The 14,946-nt window shown below is 60.6% G+C and overlaps 1 protein-coding gene across 1 annotated transcript in view; it reads left to right on the top strand.

The window, feature by feature from the left end:
- The window catches only part of ABCA13 (ATP binding cassette subfamily A member 13), a 134,519-nt gene extending 124,449 nt beyond the window's left edge, over positions 1-10,070 (top strand). Inside the window, exons 50-56 of the mRNA XM_054571313.1 lie at positions 3,643-3,793; positions 4,433-4,567; positions 5,473-5,576; positions 5,934-6,026; positions 8,402-8,507; positions 9,295-9,432; positions 9,975-10,070. Of these exons, the coding sequence (XP_054427288.1) occupies positions 3,643-3,793; positions 4,433-4,567; positions 5,473-5,576; positions 5,934-6,026; positions 8,402-8,507; positions 9,295-9,432; positions 9,975-10,070 (823 nt within the window). The remainder of the gene's footprint in view (positions 1-3,642; positions 3,794-4,432; positions 4,568-5,472; positions 5,577-5,933; positions 6,027-8,401; positions 8,508-9,294; positions 9,433-9,974) is intronic.
- Positions 10,071-14,946: the final 4,876 nt, after the last annotated feature.

Below are 14,946 nucleotides of genomic sequence, written 5' to 3'. Positions count from 1 at the left end.
CCTGGAAAAATCGAGGGCTCAGAAGATGGCTTTTTAAAAAATGTGTTTTTGTATGACATGCTAAACACCAAATATAGTCAAAATTAAAATAAAAGTGGCAAGTAGACAAACAAAAAGACTAAAATGTATATTATTACATTGATAGGATTTAAGGAAGAGGCATATTTGTAGTGAAAATATACATTTCAATAAAATATACTCTCCTCTATGAAGTCATTAAGTCGAGAGTTTCTATGTATGGAATATAAAATAAGAAAATAAAATATATGGAATATAAAACTGCTAGGAAATCAGAAAGAAAACGACAGGAATGTATCTGAATTAAGGTATCGTCACCCTTTCAGTATCGGCCGATTAAAGAACGGTGACGTGTGTAAACAATGTGGTCCACACGGCGTAAGGCTGTGTGTGGTGTGACGGTGGTGAACCGAACGCCTCGCACGGAGTCGGGACCACTGAAGCGATTCCCGTCACAGCCAGACGCGGAGGAGCACTGTCAACATCATTCACTGTTGTTCTTGAATTTGAGTTCCACTTTATGACATAGTTAAGAAGTAACATATTTACACAACTACTAATTAGTTTTAAAAACGATGTACTTAAAGTACCCATGGAAGTTAATGAAGGAATGATCTCCGCTGCGGTGGTCCGCCGGCCGGTAAACAGAAGGGTTAAGAGCTTCTCCACGTGGCGGCAGTACCTGGAGAGCGTGACAGGAAACGCTGCAGTATCCGCGGAAGGGCACGCGGGGTCGCGCGCTTGGCGTCAGAAGGGGACGTGGCGAAGCCGCGCAGTGAGGTGTAGGTAACAGGTTTTTGAGAATAAGAAAAACTGTTGCTGGATGGAAAATCCAAGTGGTCTCAATATTTTTCTTCTCCACCAGGTTTTGTAGATTTAATGCATTTCTGGTTGCTGTTGCAGGAAGCAGGAGACTTGATACAGAAATTCTGAAGTCTGGATAGATCAGTACCTTTCTGATCGGATGGCCTAATCAATGCAGTGGAATAGAGTCAGGGATTAAAAGGCAGTTTACACGTTTCTCTCGGTGAGGAAAGGAAAATAGGTTACCAATCCTGAGCCCAGCATTTAATGTTTCTCACAGAAAACAAGAAACAACAAAGTAAATAAACATGAACATTCATTAGTCAATGGAGAAATTATTTCAGAGCATTAACTTAGTATAAAATTTATAATACAAAATACAGATATATTGAAATGCGGAAATTTTACATTTTTCTGCAAGTAAAAATATCAACTTTTAAGGGCAAAAACAAGGGTGAAATAAGAAAGTGTGGGAAAGTTAATATGTAAAGGAGTCACCAAGCCCTAGAATGACGTTTAACGGCAGTTCCGGGGGGACCTGGTGCTGAGGACGCTCCTGGTGCTCGGTGGGCGTGGACTCAGCCGGGGGCCCTGGGCCTGTCCCGTCGAGGCCACGGACATTGGGGGGCCCGCGGGTGCCCTGGGCTGGGGCTGGGCTGCCGGGAGGGGCAGCGTGTGTTTGGGAGGCTCCGGTGTGTTTGGGGGGTGGGGGGCGGCGAGAGGGCCAGGAGGCTCTGGCTGGACTCAGCCACCAGCCTCCGCCCTGATGGGCCGGCTCTTGGACACCCTCGTGCTGGCCGAGAAAGACAGTAGGAGACGCTGTTTTCCGAGTCTTCAAATTAAGCTAAAATGGAATTTCCACTCCGACACTGAAGGGCACAGAGAGAAGGGCCCGCTCTGCAGACGCGCTGGTGCCTGTGACAGACAAGGAGCCGACGGCAGGAACGCAGTCGGAGCAACGGCAGCGGCCGAGAAGACGCAGGGAGCCGGGCGGCACCGCGACAACGGCCGTGTTCTGGAGAAAACCCACTCAGGCTGGAGGAAGTGCTCGTTGAAATTAACAGGACAATGTAATTGGTTAAAAGCAAGCGATTCTCAGCTTACGAGGAATACTGTGAAGGAGAAATCGAGGGGCGTGAGGGGCTGAGAGAGAAGGTCGAACTCGCGTCTGGCTGGATTTCTGAACTGCGGAGCAGAGGCAGCGGAAGAGAGCCGCCCTGGGAAGAAATCGTCGCTCAGGATAGTCGAGCGTTCATGAAACAGGGATGATTTGACCACAAACCGCCGCACTTCCCAAGTGGGCAGTGAAGCCACTGAGTCCAGACACGGAGGCAAACCCTACGACCGAGGGGGCAGACAGCGCCGGTCATCGCACGGGCACGGATAGATTCCGGCTGCCCGAAGGGAGCGGCCACCCCCGACGGCTCCTAGGCTTCAGGTGCACCGGATTAGATGCCACGGTGAACCTAGTTTCTCGGGGCACTGGCAGCCTGTCCGGAGCTTGGCAGTGCGCTCGGTGCAGGCGCAGGCTGCCCCGGGGCAGCCGCCGCACAGGAGTAACGGGGTGGGGGCCGCAGCGAACAGCGGGCCGACAGGCAGCGTCGCGGGGCGGCCGTGGCCGCCGTCGGCGGTGGGGACCGGGGAGACGTTGTTTGACCCGTGTTTCTTCCTACCTTGCCTGGCCCGTGCACCGCGGTCCGTGGGGCGTGCTGTGCGGTGAACGGTGGAGGCCCGGCTCCGCCCTCTGCGCGTGGCTGCCCAGGTCTCCCAACGCCTCTCACTGCCCTTTTGCCCGTTGTATGTTCGTGGCTTCTCTGTCAAAATTAACCGACCGTACACGGACGGGTTCATTCCTGGGCTCGCGATTCTGCTGTTCATTCTGTGGGCCCACGGACCGGGTCGGGTGCCCACGCCGCGCTGTGTGGGTCACCACGGCTCGTCATGGGTGGCCGGAAACCGGGAGGCGAGCCGCCTCTGGCTTTACTCTTGCTTCTCAGGGTCACAGCGTCTCCCCCGGGTCGTCGGTGCTTCCGTACAAGCCTGGGGGCTTTTTTCCTATTTCTGTGAAAAATGCCATTGGCGTTTGCGTGGCCCGTCCGACGCCCGGCAGTTTCGGTGTGCAGGCCTTGCCTCTCCCGGGTGGGGTTCGTTTCTGAGTATCCCCCCGCTTTGGGAGTGGGGTGGTTTGTTAACTCCCCGCCAGTTCGCTGCCGGTCTGCGAAGACCTGGGGGCTTCGGTGTGCAGGCTGTGTGTGCTGCAGCCCCGCTGAGCCGTTGGTTACTTCTGACAGGCAAGGTGTGTGCGCAGGTCGGAGGCGCTCGCCCTGCCTCCCCTTCTTGGCTCCTGCCGGTTCATGTCCCGTCTGGAGGGGGCCGTGCGCTCCTGCTAAAGGAGGGCGCGCACCCAGGCACGTGGCGTCTCCAGCACTCAGCAGGCCGGCGCCATAGGCTTCCCTCCTCTTTCTCTATTTTCCGTCTGTTCAATGGCAGATCACACGCAATCGTTACAACACTCACCTGTTTAGAATGTGACACTGCAGGAGAGAGTAGTCACCCATCCGCTGGGCGTTCGTGTGCATTGTTTCGGTGTGGAAGCGGCAGCAGGGCAGCTGGACCCCGCGCCGGCCAGCTGCACAGCCCGGTGCTTGCCCGTTTTCTTCCGCACGCCACGCGGCCACCACCCCCGAGCCGGGCCTGATCTGGACCCCTGGGTGGCTCCTCCTTCCTTGAAGCTGTTTGTGCTCATTAATTAACCGCGTTAGACAAACCCTGTGGCCGCCGGGGCGCGGCGTCTTCTGGACTCTGCTCGCTTCCCCGCAGGGAGGACGTGGATCTGCTCTCCGCTGGGGCGGCGGGCCTGCGCATCGGCTACTGCCCGCAGCAGGGCGCCCTGGACGAGCACCTGACCGGCTGGGAGCACCTGCGCTACTACTGCCGCCTGCGTGGGGTCCCGGCGCCGCACGTCCCGGAGGTGAGCCCGGCGCTCAGGGAAGGGCCCCGCGGTCGTGGGCCAGCCCCGCTCGTCCGATGCGGCTCCTGCCCCGGAGCCCGGCCCCAGCGTCGGAAGGCGCCCCAGAGCGGTGCCCCCGCACCCCGGGCCAGTGCCGCCGGCGCCGGCGCCTGCGTGGAGGGCGGGAGGGCGGGAGGGCTGCGGCGTCCCCTCCAGGGCCGGTCAGGCTGCCCCCGCTGCTGTGTGTTCAGGGGCAGAGGTCACCGACGCGGCGCTCCGGGCGCAGGCCGGGAGCGACTTGGGTGGCGGGTGGGAAAGGACAGCTGCCCGGAGGTGCCCCCTCCTCCTGTCAGCGAGGGGCGGGGGCCGCCTGGGGGGCCCGGGGGGGCCATCCCCCCCTTGAGCGATGGTGGCCGCCACGCAGAGCGGGCAGCTGGGGCTGCAGCCTGGGGACGGTCCGGGGGAAGCCGTGGGAGGGCTGGCACGGCTTCCCTTCTCCACGCCTCCTCGTGGAGCCTGGGGCACGGCCCGCGTTTCGGGGTTCTGAACAGGAGTGGAGATACGCGGTTTCCCTGATGGCAGGGCCGCGTGGGGGTGGCGTGGAGGGAGGAGGGAGCGGAGCAGGCGGGATCTCGGCCAGTGGCGGCTCCTGTCTTCCAGGTGGCCGGGGACCTGGTGAGGCGCCTGGGGCTGGAGGCCCACGCGGACCAGCCCGTGGCCACCTACAGCGGCGGGACCAAGCGGAAGCTGTCGGCAGCCCTGGCCCTGCTGGGGAGGCCTGACCTGCTGCTGCTGGTGAGCACCTGGGGGCGTCGGCGCCGCCGCCCACCCCCCACCCCCCCTGAGCAGGCCCGCGTGGCAGGGCCGCTTCCCGGAAGTGACACGCCCTTTGTCCCAGCTCAGCACCCCCAACACGATCCGACTCAGCCCTGGGATTTTACAGAAATAAAGTGTTTCTTGATAAGTCACGTTTAGTTACCCAGTGCAACGCTCAGTAACACCGTAACATTAAAAACAGTAATTTCAAAAGACATGAGAACTCACCTGTAACCTGCCAACCCACCCAGCTCGTCCCCGGCACAGCGGTGTCCGACCGCTGTCGTCTTGGGGCGCGCGCGCGGGCCAACCGCTAACACGTGGCGACACGCCCGCAGACACGCGTCTCACCGCCGGGCCAGCAGAGGCGGGCGTGACTGTGAGTGATTCTCCCCGGACGGCGGCTGCCGAGCCGGCTGCTGTCACGGCGGCTGCGGTCCTGATTTTAGATTCGACGGCCTGAGGGGGAGCGGTCTGTGCCCCTGACCCAGCAGCCGGGCGCCGCGCCTGGTCGGCGTGCTGGCGGCGCAGCGGCCGCGCGCCAGAGCCCTGGGCTCCTGGGACGAGCGAGTGCAGAGCCGGCCGCCGACCCCGGAGGGCGCGAAGGGCGTCTCTCACGAGTGGTCCACGTGGAAGCCTTTGGGTGTTTATCGAAGAGAAGGCTCTGGCTCCAAGAAATGCTCCTTTGTTTGGTGTTGCTAAATAAGCGAGCCGTTTGGGTCTCGTGGGCCTTTCTAGGGCATGTCATTCTGGGCTTCAGTGGTGGTCGAGGGGCCTTTTCGGAACCACCGGGGGCTCACTCACCGGCCCCGCGGGGAGCTGGTGGGTGCGGACACCGCCCCTGGGCCGGCCGAGTCCAGCCCTGTGCACCTTCTCTCCGTCAGGACGAGCCCAGCTCGGGGATGGACCCCTGCTCGCAGCGCCTCCTGTGGGACGCGGTGCGGAGGGCGGCGCGGGAAGGCTGTGCCGTGGTGCTGACGTCGCACAGGTGAGCGCGGGGTTGGGGGGGGGCGCGGGCCGGCGTCCCATCCGCAGCCTTTGGGTGTGAGGCGCTCTCACCTGGGTGGTGCCTGCGCTGCGACCTGACGTTTCAAAAGCCGCCGTGCGTCGTGCGTCCTGCGTCCTGCGTCCTGCGTCCTGCGTCCTGCGGCCGCCCTCCCCAGCCTGTGGGATGCCGCTTCCGCTGCTGCTGCGGGTCGCGACCCTGGCTGCCGCCCAGCGTCCTGCCCCCGGAACGCGCGCTGTGGGCTCTCACGCCGGCTCAGCACAGAAGGCCAGCGAGGCTGCGCGGGGTATGGGGCCGCGGCTGCCCCCGCGCCCGCTCACGCCCCGTGCGTCCCCGCAGCATGGAGGAGTGCGAGGCGCTGTGCACCAGGCTCGCCATCATGGTCGGCGGCAGCGTCCGGTGCCTCGGGTCCCCCCAGCACCTCAAGAACAGGTGCGTGCCCTTCTCCTCGCTCACGTCCGCCCTGCGTGGGCAGGCGGCTCGTCCCAGGGAGGGTAGAGGCCCCGGGGGGGGGTGAGTGGGGAGCCCTGGGCCCTGAGCCGGCCTCCCCTGCAGCGCTGCCTGTCCTCCTCCCTGGGGACAGGTGTGGGGTGGGGACGGCAGCCAGGACGCGGCCGGACGGCTTGTCCTCAGCAGCAGGAAGCACCCGCTGAACAGGCTGCGCCCGTTCCCCCCGCCGCCCTGGGGCCAACCGGGGTCCTCGTCGCCCCCACGCCGATTTGGGCAGCGGGAAGGCGGCCCTGGCAGCTGGTCACCCCGCAGGGAGTAAGGCCCTGGGTCCCCGCGGCTCCGGGGCCCCGACTCCTGCGCTGCCGTCTCCCCGCTTCCCCTGTGCTCCCCGGATGCCGGGGGCTGTGTCCTCGGTTCCCTGAGGGTTTTTCTGTCCCGATAGAGCATTTTAAATGTTCGGTGTTGCCTGAACTGTTTTCAGAGTTTCTAATTGCCTTTTAATTAGTTGTTTAACCAGTTTTTTACATAGATGTACTCATTACGTTGACAAGTGTTGCGGCTTCATTTATTCAGCATGTTTATAGGCGGCGTCAGTGCGCAGGGGTTTGTGATGTGGGCCCAGAGGTCGGGTGACGCGTTTGCATGTGGCACGTGGCGGAGGAGGAGGCTGCCTCCACCCCCGGCGCTGGCGGGGCCGCTGCCCCTGCGCCTGTGCCGGCTGGCGCTGGGGGTGGGGGGGCCTCGCAGAGTTCACCCCCTGCTTCGTCTCCTGACACGCTCCCCAGACACAGCCGGCCCCCCGGGAGGGCCGCGCAGTTACATGAGGCCCTGGAGACTTGGTGTCAGGCCTGTGGCGCGGCTTCTGGGACTTTGAGAAGCCCCCCCGACGTGTCTGAAGGCTTTTGCCTGTGTGGGCGCTGCCGCTTCATCCTGGAGTTTATGAAAATACAAGGAGGGTGCACCGGTCACCCCCCCGACCCCCCGGGGGCTGTGGGTCCCCTTTCCCCAGGACAGATTCTCCTTTCAGGGTTCCCGTATGTGCCTTGTCCGTGACTTGTCACGGCTGTTCGTGTTCGCAGTAGGTCTTGGGCTGTAGCGTTTTTCTTCTCTGGCGCCTTGACCTGTTTTCGGTGTCATGGGGCGGCGGCCTCTCAGGGTAGGTTGGATGGTGCCCCTCATCTCTTTTTGGAAGAATTTACGGAGAATTGGAATTAATTTCTTAGTCTCTGTTAGAATTCCCTAGCAATGCCACCTAGGCCCTGTGCGTCCTTTCTGGGTGGATTTGAAGTTGCTAGTCTCATCTCTTCACTCGTTGCAAGTCTGTTCGTGTTCTCTTTCTTCTGGAGTTAGGTTCAGAAGTTTTTGTCTCTCTAAAAAGGTGTCCGCCTAATTGAACGCCTGTAGTGTAGGCAAGCACACTCGTCCACCTTGCTCGTCCACGGTCCTTTTTGCGAGTTGAGGGTCACGCCGCGTCTTCCTGGGAGTGTTCTGTTGCCTTTGCTTGGTCAGTCCGGCGGAAGGTTTGCTAGTTTTGCTGATCGTTTGAGAGCGCGTGCTTTCCGTTCTGTGGATTTTCTCTTTCCTGCCTCCTCAGTCTCCAGGCTGATCTTTATGATTTGTCCTCCCTTCTCTCGCCACAGGCGTTGTTCCCTCTTTTACTGCTGTCTCAGGTGACAGATGAGGCCACCGTTTTGTGACCCCTCTGATTCATTAATACAGGCATTTAGAACCACCGTTGCGCATTCGCTCTTTGTCCAGCAGCTCTTGGCAGCGACGCGGCTGCCTGCCCGTGCCCGGCACCGGGCTGTGGCACCGCAGCGGCACGGCTCTCAGAAGCCTCCATGTTCCCGGCGGTCGCTCCCCGAGGTTCCTTGCGCGGGGGCGCTGGCTCGGGCACCGGGGCTGCCTGCAGCGCCTCCGGGCCGGGCAGGTGGGGGTGTCCGCGTGACCAAGCCCCGCCCGGTGGGGTCGGCGCTCCCTCCACCCTCCCGGCTGCATTCGGCTGCCGTGGGCCTCGTGGCGGCGAGCCCCACTCCGGCCGGGCTCCTGCAGCCCCCGCCCCGCCCCCGCCTCGTGTGGCTTTCTCCCTTCGCACTCTGCCCTCCCTCTTTATCGAATAGGTCGATGCCAGGATCCGATGACTCACAAAAAAAAATCACATTCTGTGGCAGTGTCAGTTGAATTAAAACAAACTATGTGACTGAGTTGTCATTAATCTCTGAATGTTTTTGAGAATCCAAAACCTCCGACAGTTTGGACCAGTCACCGTTTCACTGCCTGCCTTGAAAGTGACTCAGAACCGGCCCCTCGCAGGTCCCTGGCAGAGCAACCACGTTTTCATTCTGTCCCGCCCTCAGGTTTGGGGACGGGTGCACCGTCAGAGTGTGGGTCAGCGAGGAAGGGGACGCGTGTGCCGCCGTGGCCGCCTGCCTGCAGCTCCACTGCCCGGGCGTCCGGTTCAAGGTAGGGCTGGCGTCCAGCACGCCTTCCGTCTCGGCCGAAAGTTTCCGGAAGCGCCCTGGCCTGGTTCCCTGCCAGTGCGAGACGCTGCCTGTCGCCCGGGCCTCGTGGCAGAGGATGGGGTCCCCAGACAGGGTGCGGGCGTGAGCCCCGCTGACCACGGGGGACCACACCCTGCTTGTCCCGGGTGGGTGGCCTGGGGAGGCGGCCGTCAGGCCCCCTCACCTTTGGGCCCAGCCGCACGGTGGCTGTGTCCTTCAGGACAGATCGCGTGCCCCGTGTGTGTGGGGTGGGTTGGCGGCTCGGTGACGGGGGCGGCATTTCCCAAGCAGGACCTGTGCTGGCGGTCGCCCCCTCCGCCAGGTGGGGCCGGAGCGTGGTCCTTGCCGTCGCTTCCGGGGCGGCCTCCCGCGGTGGCGGCGACCTGCCTGTTCAGCGGTGACCGGGTCAGAGCAGGCTGTGCGGGGCCCACACGCTCACGTCGGGGACCCTGCAGGGGGCCCTGCCCCGCGGAACAGGCCCGGCCGCCGTCCGCCCCCACACATTGGAGAGCGACGCCCGGGGCCGTCAGATCTCCCGGGAGTGTGGTGGCGGGGACGGGGGCGGGGACAGGGGACGACCGCTGTCCCGCGGGGACCTGTGGGGAATTGTCATCCCTGACCGTTCACTGGAGGCTCCCAAAGCCGACCCGCACTCCTGGCTGGTGTTCGAGTGTGTGGCCGTCACACGTAGGGGACCGACCTCGTTTAATCGCTGTCTCTCACGCGCCCTTTCCCGTTCGGGCTTCCAGGGGCGGCGCCTGAATTTGCTGGAGTATCATGTGCCGAAGACGGGGGGCTGCTTGGCCGACCTGTTGACGGTGCTGGAGAGCAATAAGGCCGCGCTGAACATCAAGTGCTACTCCATCAGCCCGGCCACCCTGGAGCAGGTGGGGTCCCGGGGGGCAGGCTGCGGGACCCTGTGGCGGCACCGCCGCCCTGGGTGAGGCGCCACTGGGCTTACGGACGCGGGTGGGGGGGTGGGCGGTGGGCGGCCTGCTTATCACCCCCTCTCCGCACAGGCCCCTGGGGTCTGTGCCTCTACGTGTCCACAGTGACACTGGTCCCCCGGGGGGTGAACCGGCCACCCCGCCCCCCCCCCCCGTGACCCAGGGCGCCCCGGGACTGAGCGACTGCCGACTTCGGGAAGAAGGGGGCTTGGTTCACGAAGAGTAGCCGAATATAAAGTTGGATCACAGCTTCGTTCCAGAGGCAGCTGGAGGCCTGGAGAGCTCCCAGGCGCCCTGTTACCCTCCAGGGACGCCTGCGGTCCCTGGAGCTTGAGTCCAGCGTCTACCTGTTGGTGTGACTCAGGGGACGGGCGGCTGAGTGACCGGCCTGCGCTTTCGGGAAAAGCGGGCGGCGCTCTGGGAGGGGCCCCTTGCAGCGCTCGGCGAGAGCAGTCGGTCAGCGGCGGCTTTCACTCTGCCAGGTATTTATCGACTTTGCCACTGAGCAGCAGCCGACCCCACGAGCCGCTCCCGGGCCCCCCGCCGCCGGCCGCCAGCCCCAGCAGCTGCCCGTCTGAGCCCCGAAGAGGACGCTCTGGGGGCGTGACCTGGCATTCGTCTTGACGAGCCCCCCGCAGCGGCCAGCGCCCAGCGCCGACAGGAGGGCCTGCGCGTTAAAAACGCCTCCGCCGCTCACGCTCTCCTTCCTTCTCCGCTTTGACACTCTGTTGACTGCTCACCAAGAAACTGAACGGTCCTGCTTCCCTGCACACCCTGGGGGCCCCCACGCAGCCCTGAGCCCGTGCCAGGCCCCGGCGGGGGTGGCTGTGAGTGGGGTCGGAGTCCGGACTCTGGCCGCTGGGCATCGTCTGCTGCAAACGCGGGCTTTTCCTTCCAGGACCCCGAGGCCGCCCAGGCGGTTGCAGGAGACGGCCCCGGGTCCTGTGTTGCTTTTGGCATCTTTATCCTGGACATGCACACGGGTGTCTACGTAAGAACCGAATGATTTGAATGCAAACTCGTCCTTATACTGAATGCCATTGCATGATATGACATGAAAAAGTTTCTGCGTATCTGCATGGTGATCTAAACGATGCTTTAAAAAAAGGAATTAGAGACCCTTTTAGTCAACGCTTTAGCAAAATTAGGTAAATTGAACTTGGTACTCTATCATTTATAAAAGTTTTACCAGAATTTCAGACTATAATTTTAGAGGAATATAAAAGAAACATGATGTGAATGTATTTCCTTAATTTGGGTCAGTCCACGGCCCTTTTATAATTCTTGTAAGTGCCCAGTTCTCCAATGCCTCAGCGGCTCCGGGGGCCTTGTGGGGCGCAGCCGCCCTGGCCCAGCGGGTCCGCGATGCCGCGATGCCGGGGGCCGCAGCCTGGATCCTCAGGGCGGCCCCTCCCGCCCTCCTGATGCGCATTCCAGGGGGATGACCAGTGATCGAAGACATAGCTAGTTACGTTCCAACTATAGAAACCCAATAGCACAGTATATCGCGAGTATGTAAGGAGTGACTTCAAACAGTTAAACTTTAAAGACCTCCGGGCTGTGGTCTGCTCCCGACAGGCAGCGTGCCCGTCAGACCAGCGCGGCCTCGGAGCTGAGCTCCAGCCGCTTTGTGTAACATTCCCTCAAACCTCAGCGGAGGACCGCTTGGGTTCTAGCTTCAAATTCAACCTCACCCAGTTAAGTTTTTGAGTACTAGTCGCTTGTAATCAGGAAAACCACTTTCTGTGACAGTCTTTCGGAGGCAAGGCTTCGTGGCGACCGTCTTCCCTGAGCACCGTCCTGCGCTGGAGGCGTTTTTAACTGGGAAGGAGCAAGGCCGTGGGGGTAGTTCGGAATGCATCACGCTTCCTTAGAGAAGCTACCATTGCGAGTTTTATGATTCCCCCAACCTTAGCATTGGCTAGTTGCTGAATGGAAGCTGTGATCTTTTGTTTGTACTGCCATTGAATCAATAAATGCATTGTGGCACATGACCGTGTGTGCGCTGCGCTGTGGCCCCCCGCCCTGGGTGCCGTCACGGCTCGCGGCCTCCCGGGGAGCCCAGCTGCTCGGCCGAAGAGGAAACGCGGCTCCGCCAGGCGCCCGGCAGCTCGGGGACGCTGACCTGCACTTCGGTGTCACTCTGCTGGGTCCTGCTCGGAGGGCGGCTTCCCAGCCGTGGCGCTGCCGCCGCGTGACATCACCGCAAGGTGTGCCTTCGCACGGTACGCAGGAAACCCAGTGCTAAAATGCCGCGTCCCGGAAGACCGGCCCCAAAAGGTCAAGTCCTGTGTTATTGTCGAAAATGTCATTGCGTTTATAAATTACGCAGATATTTTATGACTTTGGAGTTAAACATTTGTCTTAAGGCCTTTGGGTTTAAGGTCGCACGGGTGAGGCTTCCGCACAGAGCTGCCCCCCCCCCTCCCCTGCGGAAAGTGCTGGGAGCGGCAGCGGCACCGAACAAGGCGGGCGCAGTGCACCCTGCGCCGAGCTCACTTCGCCGGCGTCTGAACAGGTGGCGCACGGAAGCCGCTGTGCAGGCTCAGGACTGTGGGAGCCAATCAGGGTCTGTTCTCTGCCAGCAGGGAACAGGAGACTCGGGTCCCGGTCAGCTTGGTTTGGGGGACACGGAGCCGAGCAGTGACCCCCCACGATCGCGCCACCTCGTCCCACAGAGCGTGCGCCCCACACCTACCCTGCGACCGAGTGTTTGCAAGGATGACCCAAAGGCTATGACCACAGGTTTCCTACCCAAGCTGGGGGGGCGGGGGTGGGCGCAGACATTTAGAAGTTTCCGGCTGGTTTGACTGTGTGTCCACCTCGGGCTTCTCATTGGCCAGCGTCATCTCAGGGCGGTGACGGCCTGTGGGTGGTGCGTCACAACTCAGTGCCACCGCGGAATCACTCTCAGTCCTTCTAGGTGCACAAGTGCGTGCACACGCGCACGTTCTTCCATTAGCACTGCCAAGCCGCTTTGGGTGCATCTGTAGGGGTGGGGGCGGGGGCGGGCGAGAGGTGCAAGAGCGTCCTCAGAGCCGGGCAGGGACTCGGGCCGGCCCCCGCCCCCCCACCCCGGGGACGCCGTTTCTCGTGCTCACGGAGCACGGGCTGCCCCGGGTCTCCTCCAGTGACGGCCTTGGCCCCTTTACACGCCTGAGCATCTCCCGCCACGTCCTCCTTGGGGACGCTGTGCCCTGGGGCCGCCGGGTGAGGGGCTGTGTGGCTCGGTGCAGTGCGCGGGCGGGTGCTGGGGCCGGTATGTCTTGCCTCCTCCCCCGAGGACAGTGGGACCCGGGAGTGGCTTCCTGTCCCCATCCCCGGTCCCTCGCCTTTGCGGTGGGCGAGGAGAGTGTGTCTAACTCAGAGGGTCTCTGCTGTCCGAGGCCGTTGTTGGGAGTACGCTTTCCCGCCGTTTCCAGCTGTTTGAGACGTGAGGGCGAACGGTCCCCCCCCTTATCAGAAACTAGTCTCTCAGTAACTACAAGGCACTTTAAACCAGGTGGTGTGGACAGCAGGGCTTTCAAAACATGAAGCGGGGATGGATCTCGCTGTGCGGTCGCAATGGGCTGTTTTAGAGAATAAGCCAGACCCTCTGAAAAGAGTTCACGGCTATTCGAGTCACATCTCAATTAGGTACAAGATTGACGTCAGAGTGTCCCGCGGAGTCCGACCCGATTAAAGACTCTGACACTGCGGGGGTGGGGGGAGGGGGCGGGGGGGGGCGTTCTGCATCCTGTTCATTCCCCTCCGTGAAATTCCTCTTGTTTGTCTGAAACAATCAGGGTTTTGAACCAGTCATGCCATCAGGGAGGTTTCAGTGCAAGTTACTTTGAACACTGAGCTCTTTTGCTTTGTCCACGAGGGGCGTCCAACCTGTGGCCCGCGGGCCGCATGCGGCGCGGCGTGGCTAGGAATGTGGCCTAACACAGAATCATAAATGTACTTACAACCGTTTTTTTTTTGCTCGTCAGTTTTCGTTAGTGCTTGTGTAGTTCACAGGTGGCCCGTGATGACTCTTCTCCAGTGGAGCCCAGAGATGCCCAAAGGCTGGACCTCCCCCCACCCCCGGGGGGGGCAGGCGTAAGGCTGGAATCCCGTTACCAAGTACAGCGTGGATATAACCAATTCTAAAACGATTTTTATTCATTTGAAATTAACGTCAAAACACAGGTTATTTGCAGCGTTTAGATGGTTCCAGAAGGCAGGGTCTGGCAGAAGGAAGGCCTGCTTGAGTGTGGCTGGTAGGGTAACAATACGGGTGTGATGATTTATAGTTTTAATTTGAACATTTCACCTAAAATGTCGCGTGGTATGTTGAGTGTGATATCGTCACATCACAGGATTCCATGCTTATGATTTTGTAATAGAAGATTCTGTAATTAAAAAAGGGTGTTATCGGTCCTGGGCCCCGGTATATTTCCAACCTCTGAAGAGTTAAGCTGTACTTCCGTGTGGATATTCTCAGAGGAATGTTCCTCAAGCAGATTCCCACTGCATCCTCATCGTTATTCTGCTTTTAAATAATGAAGCAATGCAAATTGTTTTTCATGCATATGGATTAGAACATTCAATTAGTTTTCAATTACGTACCCGACTGCTTTTAAGAAACTCCCAATTTGTACTGCGCTAACACCAGATCCTTCTCCTTTTTCTTTTTCTCGAACCTTAACCAGTTTCCAGAAATCAGCCAGCGCTGCTGCGGCCCCTCGCGAGCTGAGGGAGGAGGGCTGACGGGCGGCGAGCGAGCGGCGGGGGGCTTCCCGCCCCCGAGACGGGTCAGCGTTAACTGTGACGCTAATTGCTAAGCCGCGTGAGGGACATCTCAGGGTGCCCACAGCCCAGAAAATAAGGGGTAGACGTCAGAGAGGTGAGCAGAAATTGCGGGAGAGCAGAGAGAAAGGACGTCCTCGCAGACTGGAGGCCAGGAGACGCATCCAGAGGCTTGTCCGTCTGTCGTCTACCCATCTGCCCTCCCACCCTTCCATCCATCCATCTTTCACTCATTCCTTCCGTCTTTTAATGATTACACACTTGTGCTGTGATGCCATGTGCAGGCAAAGAGCCCAGGACTGAAGAGAGGGGCTCGTGAGGGTGAATGGACGTGAAATCGACCCGCAAGGAGTCGCCATCGTCAGCCGATCACGGCAGCGTGCCCGTGTGCCGCACGCTTGCGCTGAGAGGCGCTTTGGGTGCCTTGATTAGTCACGTTTCCCCACAACATGGCCCAGGAAATGCTGCGTCCATTTTACAGGTGACGAAAAGAACGTTCCCTGAGTCACCCAGGACACAGCGGAGCCGCCGCGCCAACCAAGACCAATTTGATTCTAAGTGGATCCGATTTGATTCTCCCCACTGAGAAATCTTCTCAAGATGTCTCCCCTGCATGAGTAGCTTAAGTCCGCATGGAAAAAGAAAGCAAAGGCCAACACCGAGGAGTGATGTTGGCCGTAT

Source organism: Pteronotus mesoamericanus, unplaced genomic scaffold (genome assembly GCF_021234165.1).
Source record: "Pteronotus mesoamericanus isolate MK-2021 breed Mesoamerican mustached bat unplaced genomic scaffold, CSHL_Meso_final contig_220, whole genome shotgun sequence".
Classification (NCBI taxonomy): domain Eukaryota; kingdom Metazoa; phylum Chordata; class Mammalia; order Chiroptera; family Mormoopidae; genus Pteronotus; species Pteronotus mesoamericanus.
This window is presented reverse-complemented; position numbering and strand designations above follow the sequence as displayed.